Raw genomic sequence first — 21497 nt, 5'->3', positions numbered from 1 at the left:
TTGGCTGAGATTAAAGTTAGTTTTTACACAGCTGAATAAACGTCAAGCAGATTAAACTCCATCGAAACAATCTGCATATGTCATTAAAATTTAATAAACTCTCATCTTGTCTTTATTTTTAGTTAGCACATACCTTAAACACTTAAAGCTGTAAGCTAATGATAGTTATATAAGAGCAGATGCATGCTGGTGCAATAAGCTGTATGTTTTACGTCCAATGGATGCATGATCTGATTAGTCGACTAATCGCAAAAATAATCGGTGACTAGTCGACTATCAAAATAATCGTTTGTGGCAGCCCTACACCACAGTAGATTTTAAATCAAACAATCAAGGTACAGACTTTCAGCTTTAATTCGGCAGGTTTAAGTACTGCATTAACTGCTTAGTTTTATATAGTCCTCCATTTTCAGGGGTTCACAAGTAATTGGACAACTCGCTGAAAAGTTGTATTTTGGCCAAGTGAGCCCATTCCTTTTTTAATAAGAGAGAGATTTTAAGACATTTTGAACTGATTTCAAGTGTTACATCTGCATTTTGTGCCTTTCGTGCTTTTCATCAACTGCCAAACTGAAGTCCAAGAAGATGATAACGCAATTGAATAGGGCCATAATTAGGCCATCAGAGAAAAAACAAAAGCTTTAGGTTTGCCCAAATCAACAGTCTTTTGTGCAGAGGCCAGCTCAGCAACACCAAAGAGCCTGGAAAACCATAGAAGACACTTAAACAGGATACAGAAATTATGTCACCTGATCTCAACTCAGTATAGCATGTTTTCAGTTACTTGAGCTAAACCGAAGACAGAAACACCCACAATCAGACAGGAGCTGAAACTTGCTACAATAAAAGCTTTAACCCTCTCAGGCTCAAATTAAACTTTTTGTTGCTAATGCACAACCAAGTCCTGCAGTTGTACTTCTGAGTAAAAAAAACTCATAAAATATGTACGTGGGGTAATCAGGTTGTTAGTTTTTAACTGTTGCAAATTGGCAACGCCTGCCTTGAGAGGATTAAATCACCTTAAATTGTGTTAGTTTTTGTAATTACTTTACTTATCATCTGCTAGTATATGATGGCAAAATAAAATAAAAAACCTCTATAACTGTCCAAATGTCCAAATACTTGTTTACAACAAAACATCATCTTTAGCTCCAATTTAAAAAAAAAAAAAAAGGTAAAATCTTTGCTACATTTTTGTGCAATTTATTGCTCACGGAAGCATTGCATGTGTCTGGCTGTATGCATCAGGTTTTTGAGGAAAACTATCACACTGATGATGTAGAGGTCTCTAAAGCTCATGTATCTAATATCAAATCGCTTGGTGTTACAAGGTTAAACACTGTTTTAAGATGAGGAAGCACATAAAACATAAGACAACCTAGTGAATAAGATGGGTCAGTGCTCTTCTTTCAAAACAAACCCTTGAACATGATACAACAGAGGCTGGACCTCCTGGACAACAGAACTGAGTCTGAGACTTTGAGAAAGCAGTGTAGTGAGTATAAGCTCCCAGAAACCAGAAAATCACAAGTTACAAAAATATATAAATCTCTTCTGATGTCAACAGTTGGCCAACTTTTTGAACTCTGGCCTTTCTCACCTCTAACATGAAATGCTACCTGTCATCCTAAGACTACAGATTACAACAGATACTCTGTAGTTAAGTGCCTTATGAGTGACTAATCAGTTCCAGAAGAATGTGGTAAAGGAACACATGGAGGGGATACCGGTGTTCTTGAGATCTTACAGAGGTGTTGGTTTTTCTATGGCCACAATGAATAAAACACAGCTGTTGCCTCATTACCCTAGCATCTACTGTTACAACAGATAAGAACAGCAATGCATACAAGATATTATAATCAAAATCTTTTGCTTAACTAGAAGCTTCTCTTTTATTGAACGTCACTGTGGAAAATTTAAAGCACTTTGCCATTTATTTCCATGGTGAACACTTGAGTTTTTACACTATAATGGTCTATTATTGTGGTGGTATACAGCAGCTAAATTAAAAAAAAAACTGTACTCAGACATTATTCACTTTGATTTACTTACTTTACTGTATCAAGGTTCAAGGTTCCTTTATTGCCTTTGATGTGTTTAAAAGTCTAGCGGCTCTAGTTTTTTTTAACATCTATAACACCTGAAATCAGCACAAAATTTAATCTGTTCAATTTTAAAACCATAACCTGACAATTTTAGTTTTTGATTTTGTGTGTACTTTTCTATGTGTTGTTAAAAAATGGTTCATTTTATGTTATTCTGCTTTTGAATGTCATTTATTTTATCCAGCCTGAAGTATTTTCAACCACACTAACATCCATGAAAAGCGCTACCCAAAACGATTTACTCTGATTTACTCTTACTACTTACTAGCTACTATCAATAAAAACATTTGTAACAGAAGCCCCGTTATTTGGTCAAAATTAAAGATAATAGAGATTTTTGGACTCTCTAAAAATTGGAGAAAACTAGCTAACTTCTTATCTAAATCTAAGTAAAAACAGCAGACTGTAAAGAACTTTTGGGCACATTTTTGCTGATGAGCTCTGGAAAGAAATTGAGGTAAGATCTAGAATAACAATTGGGATTTATTAAATATATTAATGTCATTTATGTAAATATTAGCAAAGACCCTATATGTTGCTTTAATAATAATAATAATAATGCATTTTATTTGAGGGCGCCTTTCAGAAACCCAAGGTCACCTTACAAAAAACAAAATTAATAAAAGGAACAGTAGTCATAACATACATAAAATAAGTTAAAATTACAAAACAGAGCTTGATAACAGATAAAATCAGCATTAAAGCGAATACACCAGTTTAAACAGATGTGTTTTGAGCTGTGTCTTAAATACGGAAAGGGAGTCAATATTTCTTAGTGCAGGAGGAAGAGAGTTCCAGAGCTGAGGAGCAGAGCGACTGAAAGCTCTGTTCCCCATAGTAATAAGGTGTGAGGATGGAACAGTAAGATGAATAGCAGATGATGATCTGAGAAGGCGGGAAACAGTGGTGATATGGAGCAGGTCACACAAATATGAAGGAGCAGATTTATGGATACACTTGTATGTAAGAAGTAAGATTTTAAAATTTGTCCTGGCTTCTATGGGCAACCAGTGAAGCTGCTGAAGAACTGGGGTAATATGAGCTCTTGATGGAGTGCAAGTTATGACCCGAGCTGCAGAATTTTGAAGAAGTTGGAGTTTATGAAGGGACCTTTTAGGGAGACCAAATAGGAGGGAATTGCAGTAATCAATACGGGACGTAATAAGACTATGGACAAGGATGGCAGAAGCATGGGGAGTAAGGAAGGGACGGAGTCGGTTAATATTACGTAAGTGGAAGTAAGCGGACCGGGTTATGTAATTAATGTGAGACTGGAATGAAAGAGTATTATCAAGTATGACACCCAAACTCTTAACCTGAGGGGAGGGAAGGATGGGAGAATTTTCAATGTTAATGGAAAAACTGTGGGATTTGGTTATAATAGATGGTGTACCAACAAGTAAAACTTCAGCTTTATTACTGTTAAGTTTGAGAAAATTGGAGGAGAACCAGGATCTAATCTCAATAAGACAGTTTGAGAGGGAGGTAGGTGGGAGGGATGAATTGGGTTTAGAAGAAATGTAGAGCTGGGTGTCATCGGCATAACAGTGAAAATTGATATTATATTTTCAGAATATATGACCAAGAGTGAGCATGTAAGTAATGAATAAAAGAGGCCCTAATACTGAACCCTGGGGCACACCAGCAGAAACAGGATAGAGTTGAAGAATGGGATTTAAATTGGATAAACTGAGTGCGGTCTGAGAGATAGGAGGTAAACCAGGTAAGTGGGGTATGACTAATACCAATGGAAGCTAACCGGTTCAGGAGAATATTGTGAGAAATGGTATCAAACGCCGCACTAAGATCAAGAAGGATGAGGATGGTTAGGAGACCAGAATCAGCTGCCATCAGAAGGTCATTGGTAATCCTTGACAGAGCAGTTTTTATGTTATGATTGGGGCGGAAACCAGATTGAAATTGTTCATAGAGATTATGGTCATTGAGATGTAAATGAAGCTGGGCGGCAACAATTTAAGCCATTCACATGTGTCTGGGTTTCATACATAAATTTTTCTGCACCCTACATACATCTGGAAACCATAAGAGAGGCCCACGTGTCATGTTGCCATATCAACACCTTTGCATTTGTCTGAACTTGACATTATACTCCACTGCAGACAGAGACACAGCCAGCTGGAGACCTGAAAACCGAGTAGTCGTTCCCACTCTACTTCTTTGGAATCTGCATTGTGGGGCACATGGACAGTTGGTGCTACGAGTGTAACAACTCTGTGATAAGCCCTGGGTCAGACACTGTTTTAGACGCTTACTGCCACATTTTACCGGACCAAGCACACCATCTCACATTCTCTCTGTCTATAAGCATGGAGCAAAGAAGATAAGCCATTAACTACAGGTCCTCACAGACTGACTGGATGAATCACTGTATAGCATCCAACTCACTTATGGAATTCCTCATTCAACAATCCTTACCAATGGAGCACTTTCTGGATGTATTGTACACAGTAGGAGTCCATACGTGGATTCAATCCTTTACAAAAACACAAACAGTTCTCTTCGCTCCTTCCTCACTTGCCTAAAAACTGATTATTGCATAGCTGACGTCAAGCTTCATGAGCATTTTGAATAAAACTATAAGAGACAAGGTCAGGAAGTTCAAGTCATATATCTCCCAGCATGCCCCTCTACCTATCAAAGGTTTCCAGAAAAGGTACCTATTTTAATCAGTGGAGAGTAAAATGCCTGAGTAAATATTTTCAGAGCTAAAATTTACTTTATAAAGGAAATGTATAGTTTTTTTTTTATTAGTTTCATTGTTTGTTTCAGAAGTATTATTATTATTATTATTATTATTACACAGCAAAGACAGAATAAAACTGTCTTTCTTTGCAACGACAATAAATTTTTCTTACTAGTTGAAATGCTTAATTGTCGACACTTTTAACAAGTCATTGTTTTACATGGAGCACTGTTCATGTGAGTCAACATTAAACAGTTGCTTGGTTTAGCCTACAAGAAGTTTTACAATTACTGCCTATTCTGTCGATGGTAACGGAGATTCGATATACACACACTTTGGACTCTGCAGAAAAAATATTACTGACACCTACGTGCTTAGTTTATCATGCGGAACAAAAGTTGCCTGTGCAGTTTCACATCGGTCATAAATATGTGTCGGACCATCCCACCAAACGAGGAGCAGCTGACTACTGAAAAGCATAAACAAGCAGTGTAGAATCAGTTTATGTGTTGTAGATGAGTCGTTTTAGATGCTCTGTGCTGATGTACTGAAAAGGCGTACCATCAGAAGTGGTCATGCTGAATTCTTCTGACTAACGTTTTATGAAAATATGTTTGCCAAACCATTTCGTGTCAAATCCAACACCGCAATCAAAGGATCAGACAGGTGAGTCACTGCTGCTCACAGTGACGCTTGCTTCTTCTACATATTCACATTTATTATATGTGGTGGAGGACTCTAAACATTTTTTTAAACTGTCCAAGTATCAGACGCTGTCCTCCTCGTATAACTGGAATAAATCAAAACGGAGTAGTTCTTCTCTTCAGCTTACAGTGAAGCTTCTGGTCAGTGAATGAATAGATTTAGATAGCGGCGATATATCAGTTTTTCCGTATATCTTCGTATTTGAGCTGAAAGCTCATTATTAGCTGGCACTGTCAATATCGATCAATATTTAACAAGGACAAATAATGATCATATTATTTTACTCTTATAATAATAACAATAATAATAACGCTTATTTGTATATCACGTTTATCAAAACCAGTGTTACGAGGTGCTTCGCATAGGAACAGAATAAACGGACAAACTGGGTGGAAATTATAATTTAATTTCTGTTACAGAAAGAATGCTAACGTAAACTCTGAATCTGTGTACCTATCATGCTTGCTGGCTGGTTTTCTTCTTCAATGAACTCCTAGTTTCTCTCGGACTCCTTCTGCTGCTCCTGAATCAACTGACAAGCATTTAGATTAATTTCCTCCCTCATGAGGTCCCTATCAAATCATGCAGTGGAGTGATTTAATATGAAGTTTATGTTTTTCCAAACACCAGAATCCAAGGTCAGTCTTTATTTTTTGTACTTAGCAGAGTCCTCAGTCATCAATGTGAGGACAGACGCAGCGATTACACTGCCGATTTATTTCCAGCTCAGAATAAAATCTGTACACTACATCTTTCACCATGACTCTGTGGAGGGTAATGCAGCTGTCATACCATCAGCCAACAATAACTGTTTAAATAAAGCTTTGCACACGTAAACACACAATCATTTATGAGGTTGTAGTCGGAAAAAATGTCTGACACTGTTAAGATCTTGAACTTTATGTGAATATTTGAATAAAGATGAGACAGAGATAACTTTGAGATGATAAAACAGAGCCAAATGTAGTTTAAAGTGGGCTTTTAAAAGCAGGCTGCAGACAGTCTGACTGAATTTCATGTTGAAATAAATCCATATGTTGAAATATAGCCATTAAATTATGTTGAGCAATATTTTAAAAAGTATAATGTTTGAAAGTTCACATTCTGAATCTGTTGGGCTCTCAGACAACACTTCTGATGACGGGACAGGTAAAATAAATAAATAAATAAATAAAGTTCAAATTCTGCACCATGACACATTTTCTAGAGAATTTAGGCTAAAGCAGTTACCTACCTTTTGTATTCAGTTTCTGTTCCCTGCATTTTCTCAGTGTCACTTTAATCAGAATACTTTATTAATCCCGAAGGAAATTAGGGAAGATATCAAATGTAGATGTCGCAGTCGCATGCATCCCATCCTTATTGAATTAACTTCATCAGACACATCGTAACCATAGCCAGTATAAAAGATTTATATATTTTATACATGCATTTGATGGCCAATTAGACCAAGCTGGTTAAAATAACTCCCCCATCCCCTTTTCTCTACCATCATGGTGCGCACTGACACTCATCCTCTCCTGATGATGACTTTCATTTACTAATCACACATGATTATCTCAGAGAGAACATGTATCTGAGCTAACATTTATTTCCATTTTTGAGCCAAGCGAAGAGGACCTTAATCCACTCAGAGTTTATTGAACTTGGCTCCTAAGCGGCGGTAAATAATAACCCGCTGAAAGGAGCAGATGACTATTTCTTTGGCAAGGTGACAAATGAAACTAATATTTTAGAGGAAAAGTATAGTTTTGACAGGCTATTATAGCTGATAGCTGAAAAAAACAAATAAATAAAATATAAATTTGGATTCTAAAAAAAATTATCTTTTAACAAATAAATGGATCAATTTCCTTGAGTTGAGCACAAAAATAGTGTGGGTCATGGTGCAGTTAAGACAAGCAGAAACAGGGTAATCTGTTAAGATATTATCAGATAAATTGAAATGGTATATTTTTAAAACATCTGTTCGTGTGTATTTTATCTATTTCTGTGTTGTTGCCTTTAGGAGAAAGCTCAAAGCTGACTTATCCGCGGCCTTTCCTTTGCTCTCTGCTGATGAGCTGTCTGAACTGGTCCCCAATAAAGAGGAACTAAATGTTGTCAAGATTTATGCACACAAGGGAGATGCTGTGACAGTTTATGTTCTTCATAAAAATCCAGTGTTCTTTGAAGTGGATAAAAAACTTTTTCCTACCGGTAATTAAACAGCAATGAACGCACTAATATGGGATACAATGGGATGACTGATCTGCTCTTAACTAACTTTTTTTTTTTGTCATATTTATTAGTGTATGTTCTTTGGCGATACCCCGCTCTCCTACCAGCCTTCAAGACATGGCCTCCTGTTCTTCAGAAATTGACTGGAGGGGCAGGTATGCTTTTTTTGAGGTGGGGGATCAGTGAATCGTGTGCAAATGTTTTGTGCAAAGTTATGAGAGAATATTGTGCTTTTCCAAAGATCTCATGCTCCCAGGTGTGGTGGTGCCTTCATGTGGTCTCCCAGATGTGAAACAGGGGGACAGCTGTGCTGTTACATTAGTGAACAACAGGTATGTTATATTAAACACTTTTGGAAGACCTTTCCTAAAAAATGTAAGTGTGACTGTGTCCTTCGGGTTGTTCCTAGAGCACCTGTTGCAGTTGGGACAGCTGCCGTGTCCACTGAACAGATGCACTGTTTGGGTATGAAAGGAAGAGGAGTCTGCATTCTTCACACATACATGGATTATCTCTGGTGAGTCGCTTTCACCTTACAGCATTGAATTGTTTTGAATTTAAGTTTAGTGGCATTATTGATTAGTGTCGTTTCACTCCATTAAGTTGAAGGCTACAGTTGGCAGCTCCTTAGCTTAGCATGAAGACTCTAGCAGGTGGAGAATTTTTGGTCTGTTTTTTCTCAATAACTAGGGCAGTGAATGTTTGAAGTTGCGTGTCTCTCAGTGTTGGCCAAATTGGTGACCTGTGCTGGGTGTATCCTGGCTTGCACCTCTGACAGCTGGGTGTTGGTTCAAACCTGCTTCTCAGGCTTTCTCCAGGCATGTTCTCCCTCTGCCCATGTAGGCTATTTCCCACAGTTCACAGCTTGGTTATTTAGTTTATTGGTGATTCTAAATTTGCCACTGGTTTGACAGATGATGCAAAAAGTGATGCAAAAATGGAAAAAAAAATAAAAATGAAGCACTTACACAAGGACCACCTGTCTTCTTTTCCTTATGAGGATATTCCAAAAACAGTGAAGATGAAACTGATAACATTTGATCATTGTTTGTTAGTGATGCACATTATGTTTTTGCACATCATGTCTGCCCGTCCCACTCTCCTAAACGCAGTGGCTTTGAAATTTATCAAGGCTTTTTCGGAAATGAACTCATGACATTTTGGCTATAAAAGGTCCTTTTGACCTCATGTCCATCCCATTCCTGTGACTATATCAGGAACGCTTGGTGAACTTCAGATTTGGCATGAATATTTATTTGGACTCAAACATCAACAAATTCGAGTTTGGTAAATTGGGAAAAAATTCCCGCAAATAAAATGACATTCTGAAATAATGACATTTCACATTTGATTAGATATTGCATTAGTGATGCTTATATTTAGTGCCCATCTATTAGTTTAATTTAATCTTCATTACACACAGTGCACTCACGGGACACTTCATTAGGTACACCTTGCTAGTACTGATTTGAACCCCCTGTTTTGCCTTCAGAACTGCCTCAATTCTTTATAGCAAGGACTCAACCAGGTTGTGGAAACATTCCTCAGAGATTTTGGTCCATATTAATTTGTTGGCAGCACATCCATGATACAAATCTACTGTTCCAGCACATTCCAGAGGTGCTCTATTGGATTGAGATCTGGTGACTGGAGGCCAACTGAGTACAGTGAACTGTTCAAGAGCACAGTTTGAGATGATTTGAGCTTTTTGACATTTATTTTCCTGGAAGCAGACGTAAAAAGGTGGATACCCTGTGGTGATAAATAGACGGGCATGGTCACCATCAATAGCCAGATAGGCTGTGGCATTTCCATCACCAGCAGCCTGAACCAAGGCAAAAGTTATCCATGCTTTCATGTTGTTTATGCCAAACTCTGACCTTACATTTGAATGTTGCAGCAGAAATGGAGAGTCTCCAGACCAGGTGACACTTTTCCAGTGTCGTCCAATCTGGGCGAGCCCATGTGAATTCAGTTTCCTGTTCTTAGCTGACATGAGTCTCACTTTCTGTGGTCTCCTGCTGCCGTAGCACATCTGCTTCAAGGTTTGACGTGTTGTGCATTTAGAGATGCTCTTCTGCATTATAAGTGATTATTTGATTTGAAGTGTTCTCTTCATCAAAGGAGTCTGGCCTTTCTCCTAAGAAGGCATTTTGTGTTACTGAATAGCTGAATAACTGTATCCAGTAAAGTGGCAACTCATTAGAACTGTTTAAAATAAAAGTACTGATGCAGGTAAAAAGGACTGTATTTTGTTTGTGGTGAGTTTGTCTGATTTGAGTTTGAACAAGCATTCGTTTAAACTGCAAGTTGATTGGCTGGTGGAGGCAAAAAGTCAAAATGCTCTAATGCCAGTTTCATATCCTTTTCAGGGCTTTTGGAGATAAGTCAGGTCCTCCTTCTTTACCAGATGCAGAAAGTGAAGCACATGGGGAGAACGGTGAGGAATGTGAAATCAGTGACAAAGAGGAGGAGGAAGTTGATAAGTGTGTGGAGGAGCAGCACAGTCCAGAGGAAACGGTCACAGATCAAGCCCAGTCTTGTTTTGAGGAGCTGAGCTTAGTTGAACAGGATGAAGAGAAGGGCGAAAAGAACAATGAGAAGGAGGAGGAGACCCAGGATGAGCAGAAAACACCACAAGGTACCAGATGTACAACAAAAGTCGCCTTGAGGCTTGAGGTGACTTTTGAATAGATGTAATCAAATTCTCTCACATATTTTCCTTGATGTAACAGGATGATGGTAAGTGCAAGGATCAGAAGTGTTATTAATAAAAATGAAGTTATAGATTTGCCATTAAATTACTTCCCACCAAAGTTGTTCTGAATCTGCTTTTAATAATACTTCGCCAAAACCTCATAAATACTTTAATCCCCGATTTAAATCTGATTGACGTAATGACTACTAAATGGTTGCAGGGCAGGCTCGATGACTTTGTTGGGTTTTTTTGTGAACATGTGGTTTTGTTATGTTAATTCAGCTGTGGAATACATTTTTTTTTTCATGCTCAGAGAAAAGTATGTAATACAGGTCATGCCTTGTTTTCACAGAGGTAATGGACGCCATGCTGTTGCAGTGCTTTCTTCATGCCTTAAAGAGCAAGGTGAAGAAGTCAGAGCTCCCCCTACTGACGAGTACATTTCTCCGCAACCATATGTTTTCTTGCTGGTAATGTATAAATCACCTTTGTAGAAGTTTTAAGGGGAAAGAAAAATTATTGCTGAAAACGCCTTGTATTTTTCAGCCCAAGTGGAAAGCAACTTGATATCAAGAAGTCGAGCTATAAGAAGGTATCATGTGTCCAGCTTGTGACATTGAACACATTTTAGTGTGAAATGCATAACCTCATCAGTATGTGTGTCTTTTCTAACAGCTTTCCAAGTTTCTACAGACAATGGAGCAACGGTATAACATCGTGCGAGTAAAGGAACTCACCAAGGGTGTGGAGAGTATTGTGGAGGTGGACTGGAAGAATCCAGAGTGAGTCGAGGGCTTTTTCAAAATAAAGAAATCCTTCATAGGGATTGAAACTTGTAACCCACCCACATTCAGCAAGGCTAGCTCTGTGTTTGTACTTTGTATTACTGTAGCCTTGTTTTTTTGTAGACTGCGTTCCTTCAGCTTTCCCAAGGACACAGATGTTGAATCGACTCCACTGCCGGATGGAGAGGAAGGAGAAATTCCGTATCATCCTCCAGAGATCACAACTCTATACTCTGTGTCTGCTCGGCTGGAGCCTCTCTTTCTGAATGCAAACAAGAGGTCTGTATATTTTCCTAACCCTGCCTCTTCATACTTCCTCCTGTTCGCATGGGTCGGACGGCAGGGGGACATAGCAGGGAGAGTTGGAGCTCGTGTTTCTTTAAAAGAGACACTGAATCCCAAGCAACTCCAGGAGAGCTGCTGATAATTGGCCTCACCCTCTGACCAACCTGTGAACTGATAGGGCAATATTTGTCTTACACAAGCTGAAGAATTCCTGGTCTTTAGCTGCGTCTGAAATCACACGTTTGATTGCTAATTTATTGCTCCATCTATAGTTTTCAAGTAGTTTTCCCCATAGGGACCCATAAATTCTGGAATGGAAAAATGGTTTCCATTGTAAAGTGGGGTTTTTGACAGAAGGTTTTTCATTTACTTTTTTCCCATCTATGAAAAGCCATGTGTTACTAATAGTACATCATCAGTACTGTAGAGTTTTCTTAGATCAAACGTAGCAAATTGCGCTAAAACAGAAATAGTAGTTTTCTTGGAAGATTCAGTGAACTGCCAGTTGTCATGTTCTTTCTAAGAACTACAAGCAGCCTTTCTGTCATGCAATATATTATTTTCATAATAAAATTAATTTGTTAAACTTTACAATTTCCCTTCAAACTGCTATAAGTTCAAGGATCTTCTCTCACTGAAACAACTCTGAAAATAAAGCCAAACAATAACAGGTGCAGCATCATTTTTATATGTGTAACATCATTTTTTTTAGCATGTTTATTAAATCAACAAATACCAGGACATTGACTCTTTTCTCTTTTTCACTCATCTAAATGATTTTCCTCAGTTCTTTGTTCCTCCATACCGAGGTTTTTGTCAAAGCTGCTGGCTTGTGGCTCTGGATAGCTTTAGCTTTTAGCCACTTTGTCTGTGTTAGGTTCTTTAAAATGTCCGTGCAGCTGGGTGAGGGTGATTGAAGGGTCGCGTTAGGTTTACTTTGTGTCTTCATCACGCTATGGGCCACAGCCTCACACTAATAACATGTGGCTGTAAGATTGTGAGCAACTATTAGCCTGCAACGCCATGTGCATGTTGCACATGTTGCACATGCATGAAATAGAGAGGCTCATAATCGAACATACATCAGGCTGACCAGCTGGTCACCAGTCCAGGTCAAGAACACAGAAAATTGTCCTGACTCTGCTCCCTAGCTCAGTGGATGGGTGCATCTCTGTAATTGTTGCCCAGCTGCCACATTGTAAAAAAAATTGCAACTCATTCAGCCTCTTACCACACATCTGTCTTCTAAAGTGGAGATGGCAAGTTAACACGAATAAAGCGAAACACATGACAATGCTTTCTAAAAAGAACTGCCCCCTGCTGAATAACTTGGTTTGATCTTCCTCCTAGTATGCTTTGTATGGTGACCACTCATCGTGGGAATTGTAGAGCGTTCCCAGCTTAGGTTTTAATATCCAGGAGCTTCTAGTACGGTGCGTGACCTGTTGTGACAGGTGAAATGTTTATACTGATTCTGAAAAGGGTTATTGTCTGAATTCTTGGAGGGTAGTGTAATTCATATAAAACAATCCCTTGAAATATCCAATGAAATGACTATATGCTGAAACAATCTTGGACTGAGAGAGTTTTTTTTAATAAATTTAAATTAGCTTCAGAAGCTTCTGTGGAAAACCCACACTATTACTCCAATAGTTTGTTTAAATACTAATTAGCCAGAACATTAAAACCACCAGTGTAGGTCTACCAAAACAGCTTAGTTAGCCACAGGCGGTCAGGAGCATTTGTTTGGGTGAAATGCTCAAGAACCTCAAATAATCATTGTTAGCAGAGGATTGCTATCATTCACTTTATAATATGTTAAAGTGAACCCATGGTCTGTTTTAAAATAAGTTATCCTCATATTTTGGGTTGGCTTTTGCATATTTTTAGTTAATTCTTCTTTAGTCTAAGCCTTAGACTTTAAGGCATTCATCAGGACAACCAGCACAAATTGGTCCAGAGTATAAATTCTTCAGTATTTAGCTTTAGTTGATGTACAGCTAACATAAGCTAATGCAGTCTAATACAACAACCCTGCATCTGTTTTGTTTTCCTGAGCTTTAAATCTCTTAGCCTTAATTTAAATACTTTGAGTAAAACTGTCTTGGCAGCCGGGGATCGGTCCGCCAGGGCCTCCGCTCCTGGCCGTCGCCCGGCACACAATGCACCCGACCCCTATGGCGCCTCCTGCGGGTGGTGGGCCTGCGGGAGGATGGGCTCATGTCTCCTCTTCGGGCTGTGCTCGCCCTCGGGCACCCTCCCCGGGCTTGGCTCCAGGGCGGGGCCCCGGTAACCCTATCCCGGGCAGGGTAAACTGTTCCCCTGATGTTTTCTTCATAAGGGTCTTCTGAATTGCTCTTTGTTTGGTCCCTCACCCAGGGCCAATTTGCCATGGGAGACCCTACCAGGGGGCAAAAGCCCCCAGACAACATAGCCCCTGGGATCCCTGGGACACACAAACCCCTCCACCACGATAAGGTAGCGATTCACGGAGAGGACGAGTTCCTGCCCCAAGTGGAGGAGTTCAAGTATCTCGGGGTCTTAATAATAATAATAATAATAATAATAATGGATTGCATCTATATAGCGCTTTTCAGGATCCTTCAAAGCGCTTTACAATACCACTATTCATTCACTCTCACATTCATACACTGGTGAAAGCAGCTACAGTTGTAGCCACAGCTGCCCTGGGGCAGACTGACAGAAGCAAGGCTGCCATATTGCGCCATCGGCCCCTCTGGCCATCACCAGTAGGCGGTAGGTGAAGTGTATTGCCCAAGGACACAATGACCGAGACTGTCCGAGCCGGGGCTCGAACCAGCAACCTTCCGATTACAAGACGAACACCCAACTCTTGAGCCACGATCGCCCTTGTTCGCGAGTGATGGGAGAAGGGAGCCGGAGATCAACAGACGGGTTGGTGCTGTGGCTGCAGTGATGCGGACACTGCACCGGTCCGTCGTGGTGAAGAGAGAGCTGAGTGTAAAAGCGAAACTCTCTATTTACCGGTTGATCTACGTCCCTACCCTCACCTATGGCCACGAGCTGTGGATAGTGACCGAAAGAACGAGATCGCGGATATAAGCGGCAGAAATGAGCTTCCTCCGAAGGGTGGCTGGCCTCTCCCTTAGAGATAGGGTGAGAAGTTCGGCCATCCGGGAGGGGCTCAGAGTAGAGCCGCTGCTCCTCCGCATCGAAAGGAGCCAGCTGAGGTGGTTCGGGCATCTGACAAGGATGCCCCCTGGGTGAGGTGTTCCGGGCATGTCCCACCGGGAAGAGGCCCGAGGCAGACCCAGGACACGCTGGAGAGATTATATCTCTCGGCTGGCCTGGGAACGCCTTGGTGTTCCCCCGGATAAGCAGGAGGAGGTAGCTGGGGAGAGGGAGGTCTGGGCCTCTTTGCTTAGGCTGCTGCCCCCGTAACCCGGCCCTGGATAAAGCGGATGAAGATGGATGGATGGATGAGTAAAACTGCTGATTCAACTTTAAATCTGCAGTTTTTTTTCTAGCTGTGTTGCTTTATATAGATGAGTTTATTTCCTAATAGACGAATCAAAAGAAAGTAGATATTTTTATTAAAGCTTAGGTAGCCTTTATAAGTTTTTCTCATTTGTATTGATCGGTGATACTAATGTGTGCTTTGTTGCCTCTTTAGGAAAGGAGCTACACTGCATCCTGCTGAAGTAAGAAGTATTGTCACGGAGTATGTGAAGGACAATGAGCTGGTGGATGAACATAATAAGAAGTAAGAGGCTGTTCAAAACTCTACTGTGATTCAGAGTGGATATTTGAAAAACCACAGACAGAAGAACACAGAACAACTAAACATTGAAAACCTGGAGACCACACTGCTGAGTTGAACCGGGCGTGGTGGTGAACAGCAGTCTCACTGACTATTAAATACAGAACTGACCTTAATAACATTATAATAAGCTAAAATGTTTAAATGTGACTCTGAGACTCCAAAAAACATCTCATGTTTCCTTTTCTAATAATTTGTTCCTCATCTGATGTGAAACAAACTAGCAGTGATTTATGGGAGAAAATAAACTATCTGCCACAAAGCTGGCATGGCTTAACAGTGCAGCATGCTCCCTGTTTAGTGCCATCCCTCACGCCTCACTGTTTTTGTCCTCCTTACTAGTTACGTGACCATCAACCCAACTCTGTGTGACTGCTTACTGGAGAAATCAGAGTATCAGGAGGTAGTCTCTCTCAAATGGGATGACCTCTTTAGCAGGTAAAGACAAACTTTTTTTAAAGCGCTGTGTACAACATTGAACATGTTGCTTTTTGAAGTACTGTACCCCACCCACACTTAAAAACAGCTGTACTACAAATAGACAAAAATAGTTTGCATTTCTGTATAGGGCTGTGCAATGTGACCAAATTTCATATCCCGATATAAGACATCTATCGTCCCGACAACGGTATATATCACAAAAATGTTACAATTTCTGTAAATTCCATGAATGTCAGGCAACTCGATTTGGGTAAAGGTTTTTTTTTTTGGGGGGGTGGTTTTCTTCTTCTTAGCCGGTTGTGTACCTGGAGTCAAGTGTTTTAAACGATGCATGAAACTATACATTTTTAGACATTTTCTTTGTGAGTATTAATTACACGGCGTGCTGCGGGGAAAAGCTGATTCTAACGTTTGATTCTAAGGTTTATTTTTTTGGCACCTGACAGCACTTTTTTGCTTCTCATCCGTAAACGCTCTGCGTACTCTTTCACGTGATTCAGTTTATTTTGAAAAGTCTCAACAGGATCTTCAGCTTTATTGTGAAAGGTTTATATGGAAAATAAACAAGCGGACACGGGATGGTTTTACCGTGGTTGTTGCTAACGTAAACGCATAAAAACAGTCGCTTGTCCGTCTGTAGTGTGGCTATATTAAATATAAGAGAAACTTAAGAAATTCTACAGTGACCATCAAAACGATGAAAAAATCTTGCCATAAAAAGTTTATTCTGCGACATCACGAAACAAACAATAGAACAATTGACGTTTTCATATCATCATCCGCTATATGTCGTTATATCGAACAGCCCTATTTCTGTAGCATTCAATAACGGAAACTGCATATAAATTGTATATAATACATCAGTATTTTAGTAAATTAGACAGATTAACTGGTTAAAGTAGCCAATGCAAATCCACATTTAAATTGCCTCTAATTACTAAAGTGGGCCAACCTTGCCCATGAGAAAGATTAAATAATCGTACTAATGCATCATTTAATCCTGGTCTGATCTGTAAATCTGTAACACATCACTGCTGCTGACATAGTTTGCAATGCAGTTAAAGTAATTTGGGGTTTGTTTGTTTGTTTGTTTGTTTTTTGCTAGGTTATGATTGGCTTAGATCTCAGGTATTTAATTTAAGAAAAGGTTAATTGAATGGATAGGGCAATGTTTTCCTCATTTTAAAGGTGACTTTTTATGTTTTTAAAATTTCAAAAGATTAGACGAAAAGGCAAAACCAAAAAAGCAAGATTTTGTCCATCTATCCACATTTGTAGAACTGCTTGAAATAATTAAAGTTATCAAATTTCTCATAAAAGCTCCACTAGGTTTACAAGAGATCAGCAATTGATTCAAATCCACAAAACAATGTTGCCACAGACCAAAGATTGGACAAGTCACCAGCATCACTAAGAGGGGCAGATTGTGATGGGTGGCTGCCCAGTCTGCTCTCAGTGGGGGTTTTCCTGTCGTAGCCTGAAAGGTTTGCACATTGTGTGCAGTGAAATTAAAAGAACAACTACTGGGAATTTTGGAAAGTAAATTCTTCATTGCAATCTTTGCAGATTGTACTTTTATAGTATCCACACTATGTTTTGTTTTGTTTTTTCCATTTTGCTAATGCTAAAAGTTAACCTTGTTTTCCACAGAACACTGGGAAGAATGCAGGAGTGCTATCAAGCTGTGTTTCCAGGGCAACCACCTATAGTAAAGAAAGGCCATATTGAGCCCATTGACATTACTGTGGCTTCTCGAGGGTCGAATAAGAAGGTGCCAATTTCTTTCTCCAGTTTGGCTATTTCTGGATGAATTTGTTTGTTTGTACTGATACAGATTAATGACCTTGGTGCTTTTTATGAATTCTTAAGCATATCCCATACACTAAAATATTTAACACTTATCATACAGATAGTGTGGTAAAAAGCTTACATGCGCTCATTATGGGCATGAGCTTCATGGTACAGTCATCCACATGAAAAAAAAAAACCAGCAAAAAAAAAAAACAAACCCAAAAAACAAACATAATACACACTGACAATATTAGTATAGTATTAATAATAGTATTTCCAGTCTCTTTTATGAGCTGCCTTCTAAAAAAACAGTGACCACATCCTTAGCAGGCCTTCCTTCTTCCAGTAGTTGTGTGAAAATACTTAGTTAAGCTCTGGTTATATAACCCACCACCCATCATCCCACATTACCACCTTCAACAAATCTCTCCCACTTCCTCCAGTTTTTATGAAATTGGTCCATTTTGAGGTTAAAAAAGTAAGTTTTTCCATTCTATATATTTCCTCCATTATTCCTATCCAATCTTTCTTTGTTGGGGGCTCTTTCTGCAGCCACCTCCTGGTAAGCGCTTTGTCCCTTAAGGAGGCTGCTGATGGGATATCGCCCAAATACACAGTACAGAAATCCAAATTTAATTTGAGACCAGTCACCAAGTAAATTGATTCGACCACTTCACTCCAGTATGGTTGGATTATTGGGCATTTCCAAAATATATGAAAATGATCTGTCATGTTTTCACCACAGTTTCTCCAGCAGTATCCATCTGTCAGTTGACCTTTTTGTTTGTATTTTACAGGGAGTGCAGAATTATTAGGCAAGTTGTATTTTTGAGGAATAATTTTATTATTGAACAACAACCATGTTCTCAATGAACCCAAAAAACTCATTAATATCAAAGCTGAATGTTTTTGGAAGTAGTTTTTAGTTTGTTTTTAGTTTTAGCTATTTTAGGGGGATAACTGTGTGTGCAGGTGACTATTACTGTGCATAATTATTAGGCAACTTAACAAAAAACAAATATATACCCATTTCAATTATTTATTTTTACCAGTGACACCAATATAACATCTCCACATTCACAAATATACATTTCTGACATTCAAAAACAAAACAAAAACAAATCAGCGACCAATATAGCCACCTTTCTTTGCAAGGACACTCAAAAGCCTGCCATCCATGGATTCTGTCAGTGTTTTGATCTGTTCACCATCAACATTGCGTGCAGCAGCAACCACAGCCTCCCAGACACTGTTCAGAGAGGTGTACTGTTTTCCCTCCTTGTAAATCTCACATTTGATGATGGACCACAGGTTCTCAATGGGGTTCAGATCAGGTGAACAAGGTGGCCATGTCATTAGTTTTTCTTCTTTTATACCCTTTCTTGCCAGCCACGCTGTGGAGTACTTGGACGCGTGTGATGGAGCATTGTCCTGCATGCCTACTGGTGTTGGCCAGAGGGGCCGATGGCCGATGGCGCGATATGGCAGCCTCGCTTCTGTCAGTCTGCCCCAGGGCAGCTGTGGCTACAACTGTAGCTTGCCTCCACCAGTGTGTGAATGTGAGAGTGAATGAATAGTGGTATTGTAAAGCGCTTTGGGTGCCTTGAAAAGCGCTATATAAATCCAATCCATTATTATTATTATTATTATTATGAAAATCATGTTTTTCTTGAAGGATGCAGACTTTTTCCTGTACCACTGCTTGAAGAAGGTGTCTTCCAGAAACTGGCAGTAGGACTGGGAGTTGAGCTCGACTCCATCCTCAACCCAAAAAGGCCCCACAAGCTCATCTTTGATGATACCAGCCCAAACCAGTACTCCACCTCCACCTTGCTGGCGTCTGAGTCGGACTGGAGCTCTCTGCCCTTTACCAATCCAGCCACGGGCCCATCCATCTGGCCCATCAAGACTCACTCTCATTTCATCAGTCCATAAAACCTTAGAAAAACCAGTCTTGAGATATTTCTTGGCCCAGTCTTGACGTTTCAGCTTGTGTGTCTTGTTCAGTGGTGGTCGTCTTTCAGCCTTTCTTACCTTGGCCATGTCTCTTGAGTATTGCACACCTTGTGCTTTTGGGCACTCCAGTGATGTTGCAGCTCTGAAATATGGCCAAACTGGTGGCAAGTGGCGTCTTGGCAGCTGCACGCTTGACTTTTCTCAGTTCATGGGCAGTTATTGTGCGCCTTGGTTTTTTCCACACGCTTCTTGCGACCCTGTTGACTATTTTTAATGAAACGCTTGATTGTTCGATGATCACGCTTCAGAAGCTTTGCAATTTTGAGACTGCTGCATCCCTCTGCAAGATATCTCACTATTTTTGACTTTTCTGAGCCTGTCAAGTCCTTCTTTTGACCCATTTTGACAAAGGAAAGGACGTTGCCTAATAATTATGCACACCTGATATAGGGTGTTGATGTCATTAGACCACACCCCTTCTCATTACAGAGATGCACATCACCTAATATGCTTAATTGGTAGTAGGCTTTCGAGCCTATACAGCTTGGAGTAAGACAACATGCATGAAGAGGATGATGTGGACAAAATACTCATTTGCCTAATAATTCTGCACTCCCTGTATTTTGGGTGTTATAAAAAACCTAATAAACCTAAACCTAAAATTTTCCATGTGAATTCCCTCCAATAACCCGAACTAGTAGTTTCCATCTGTGTTCTACATATATTTAACCAACTGTCCTCTGATATGTTGATTTTAGCCTCCGTCTCCCATTTAATTTTAATATAATTGGTTGATTGATCCTTAAGTGATTGTAGGTTCCGATAAAGTTTAGCAATCAATTTATTTTTAATCTGACCTTTATAAGCTTCTTTTATAACGGGGACTAGGCCTTCACTATGTTCTTCTGTAGTTTTTATATTACTATTGAAATAGGACCTGACTTGGAGATATCTGAAAAAAATCTTGGTTTTCCAAACCATAGGTGTCTCTTAATTTTTCAAAACTTTGTAATCCTTCTTTTCCTAACAATGAGCAAAATGGGAGCTATAGATCTTTGTGCAAAACTTCCAGTCAATCCAGCTAATAGATATTTCATTCTTAAAAAAAAGTGGTATCCCCACACCGCATCCAAGATCGCTGTCATTGGAGATACATCATGTATATGTTTTTGTTTTTTAATCTAGTAATGAATGATATATTATAGGTGCATCTTACGTTTTGAAAAATAAACTTGTCAGTGCCCTCCATTTATACAGATTGTATATAGTAATGACCTCACTAGTTAACATGAATGATTAAATATTTTAATTAGTTGTTTTATATATGCAACCTGTAGGTGACTTTGATGAAGAACCTGGAAGTGTACGGGTTGGATCCTGCAGTTGTCGCCAGTGTTTTGCAGCATAGAGTTCAGGCCAGCTCTGTCTTGCAGCCTGTACCCGGAGCCAAGGACAGAGTCTTGGTCCAGATCCAAGGAAACCAGATTCAACAAGTTGGCAAATTGCTGCTGGGTATGGACCTTTAGGGAATTCAGTATTTTATCATAATTCCTTCATCTGCACAAATAAAGTCATTTTGTCTATTATTCTCCTTTCAGATCATTATCAAATTCCTCGGAAATACATTCAAGGATTAGAAAAAGCTCCAAAGGGTGGCAAGAAAAAATAGTATTTCAACAAATTGTACCAGCTGTTTGAAGTGTTTAACAGTTTTATTGTGTGTAAACAGAATTACAATAAACTCTTCACTGTCCTTTAAATAAAGCTGATCTGGTGACAAATGCTAAAGGTGGATGAATGAAGTTCTCATTATTGTTCTGCTGTGGCTCCCAAATGTATTTCAGGTTAAAGTTGATGATGGGGTCGGCCAAAACGACCAATATGTTTTTCACTGTAAGGTAATTGGATTCTGATGGCAACAAAGAACATTGAGAGGAAACAATTTCCTTAGCTTTAGACGTACTGAGAAACATCTCTGTCGGCAAATGTGTCCTAACAGCTGACT

General features: G+C 39.5%; 1 protein-coding gene across 1 annotated transcript; it reads left to right on the top strand.

The window, feature by feature from the left end:
- The first annotated feature begins 5229 nt into the window (after positions 1–5229).
- Positions 5230–21280, top strand: eif2d (eukaryotic translation initiation factor 2D). The gene is made up of 15 exons (XM_040008135.1): positions 5230–5475; positions 7523–7713; positions 7806–7889; positions 7976–8066; positions 8144–8251; positions 10107–10375; positions 10785–10902; positions 10979–11024; positions 11108–11214; positions 11341–11496; positions 15158–15247; positions 15647–15742; positions 17396–17516; positions 20830–21004; positions 21091–21280. The coding sequence occupies exons 1-15, from the start codon at positions 5420–5422 to the stop codon at positions 21159–21161; spliced, it is 1779 nt and encodes a 592-aa protein (XP_039864069.1). The 5' UTR covers positions 5230–5419; the 3' UTR covers positions 21162–21280.
- Positions 21281–21497: the final 217 nt, after the last annotated feature.

Source organism: Simochromis diagramma, unplaced genomic scaffold (genome assembly GCF_900408965.1).
Source record: "Simochromis diagramma unplaced genomic scaffold, fSimDia1.1 OVJJ01000545.1, whole genome shotgun sequence".
NCBI classification, from domain to species: Eukaryota; Metazoa; Chordata; class Actinopteri; order Cichliformes; family Cichlidae; genus Simochromis; species Simochromis diagramma.
This window is presented reverse-complemented; position numbering and strand designations above follow the sequence as displayed.

Bases quoted from the DNA above. Each gene is read 5' to 3' on its own strand.
- eif2d (XM_040008135.1), top strand. From the start codon at position 5,420: ATGTTTGCCAAACCATTTCGTGTCAAATCCAACACCGCAATCAAAGGA. The intron at 11,025-11,107 runs GTATCATGTGTC...CTTTTCTAACAG, and splicing joins AGAAGTCGAGCTATAAGAAG to CTTTCCAAGTTTCTACAGAC. The intron at 17,517-20,829 runs GTGCCAATTTCT...TGCAACCTGTAG, and splicing joins CTCGAGGGTCGAATAAGAAG to GTGACTTTGATGAAGAACCT.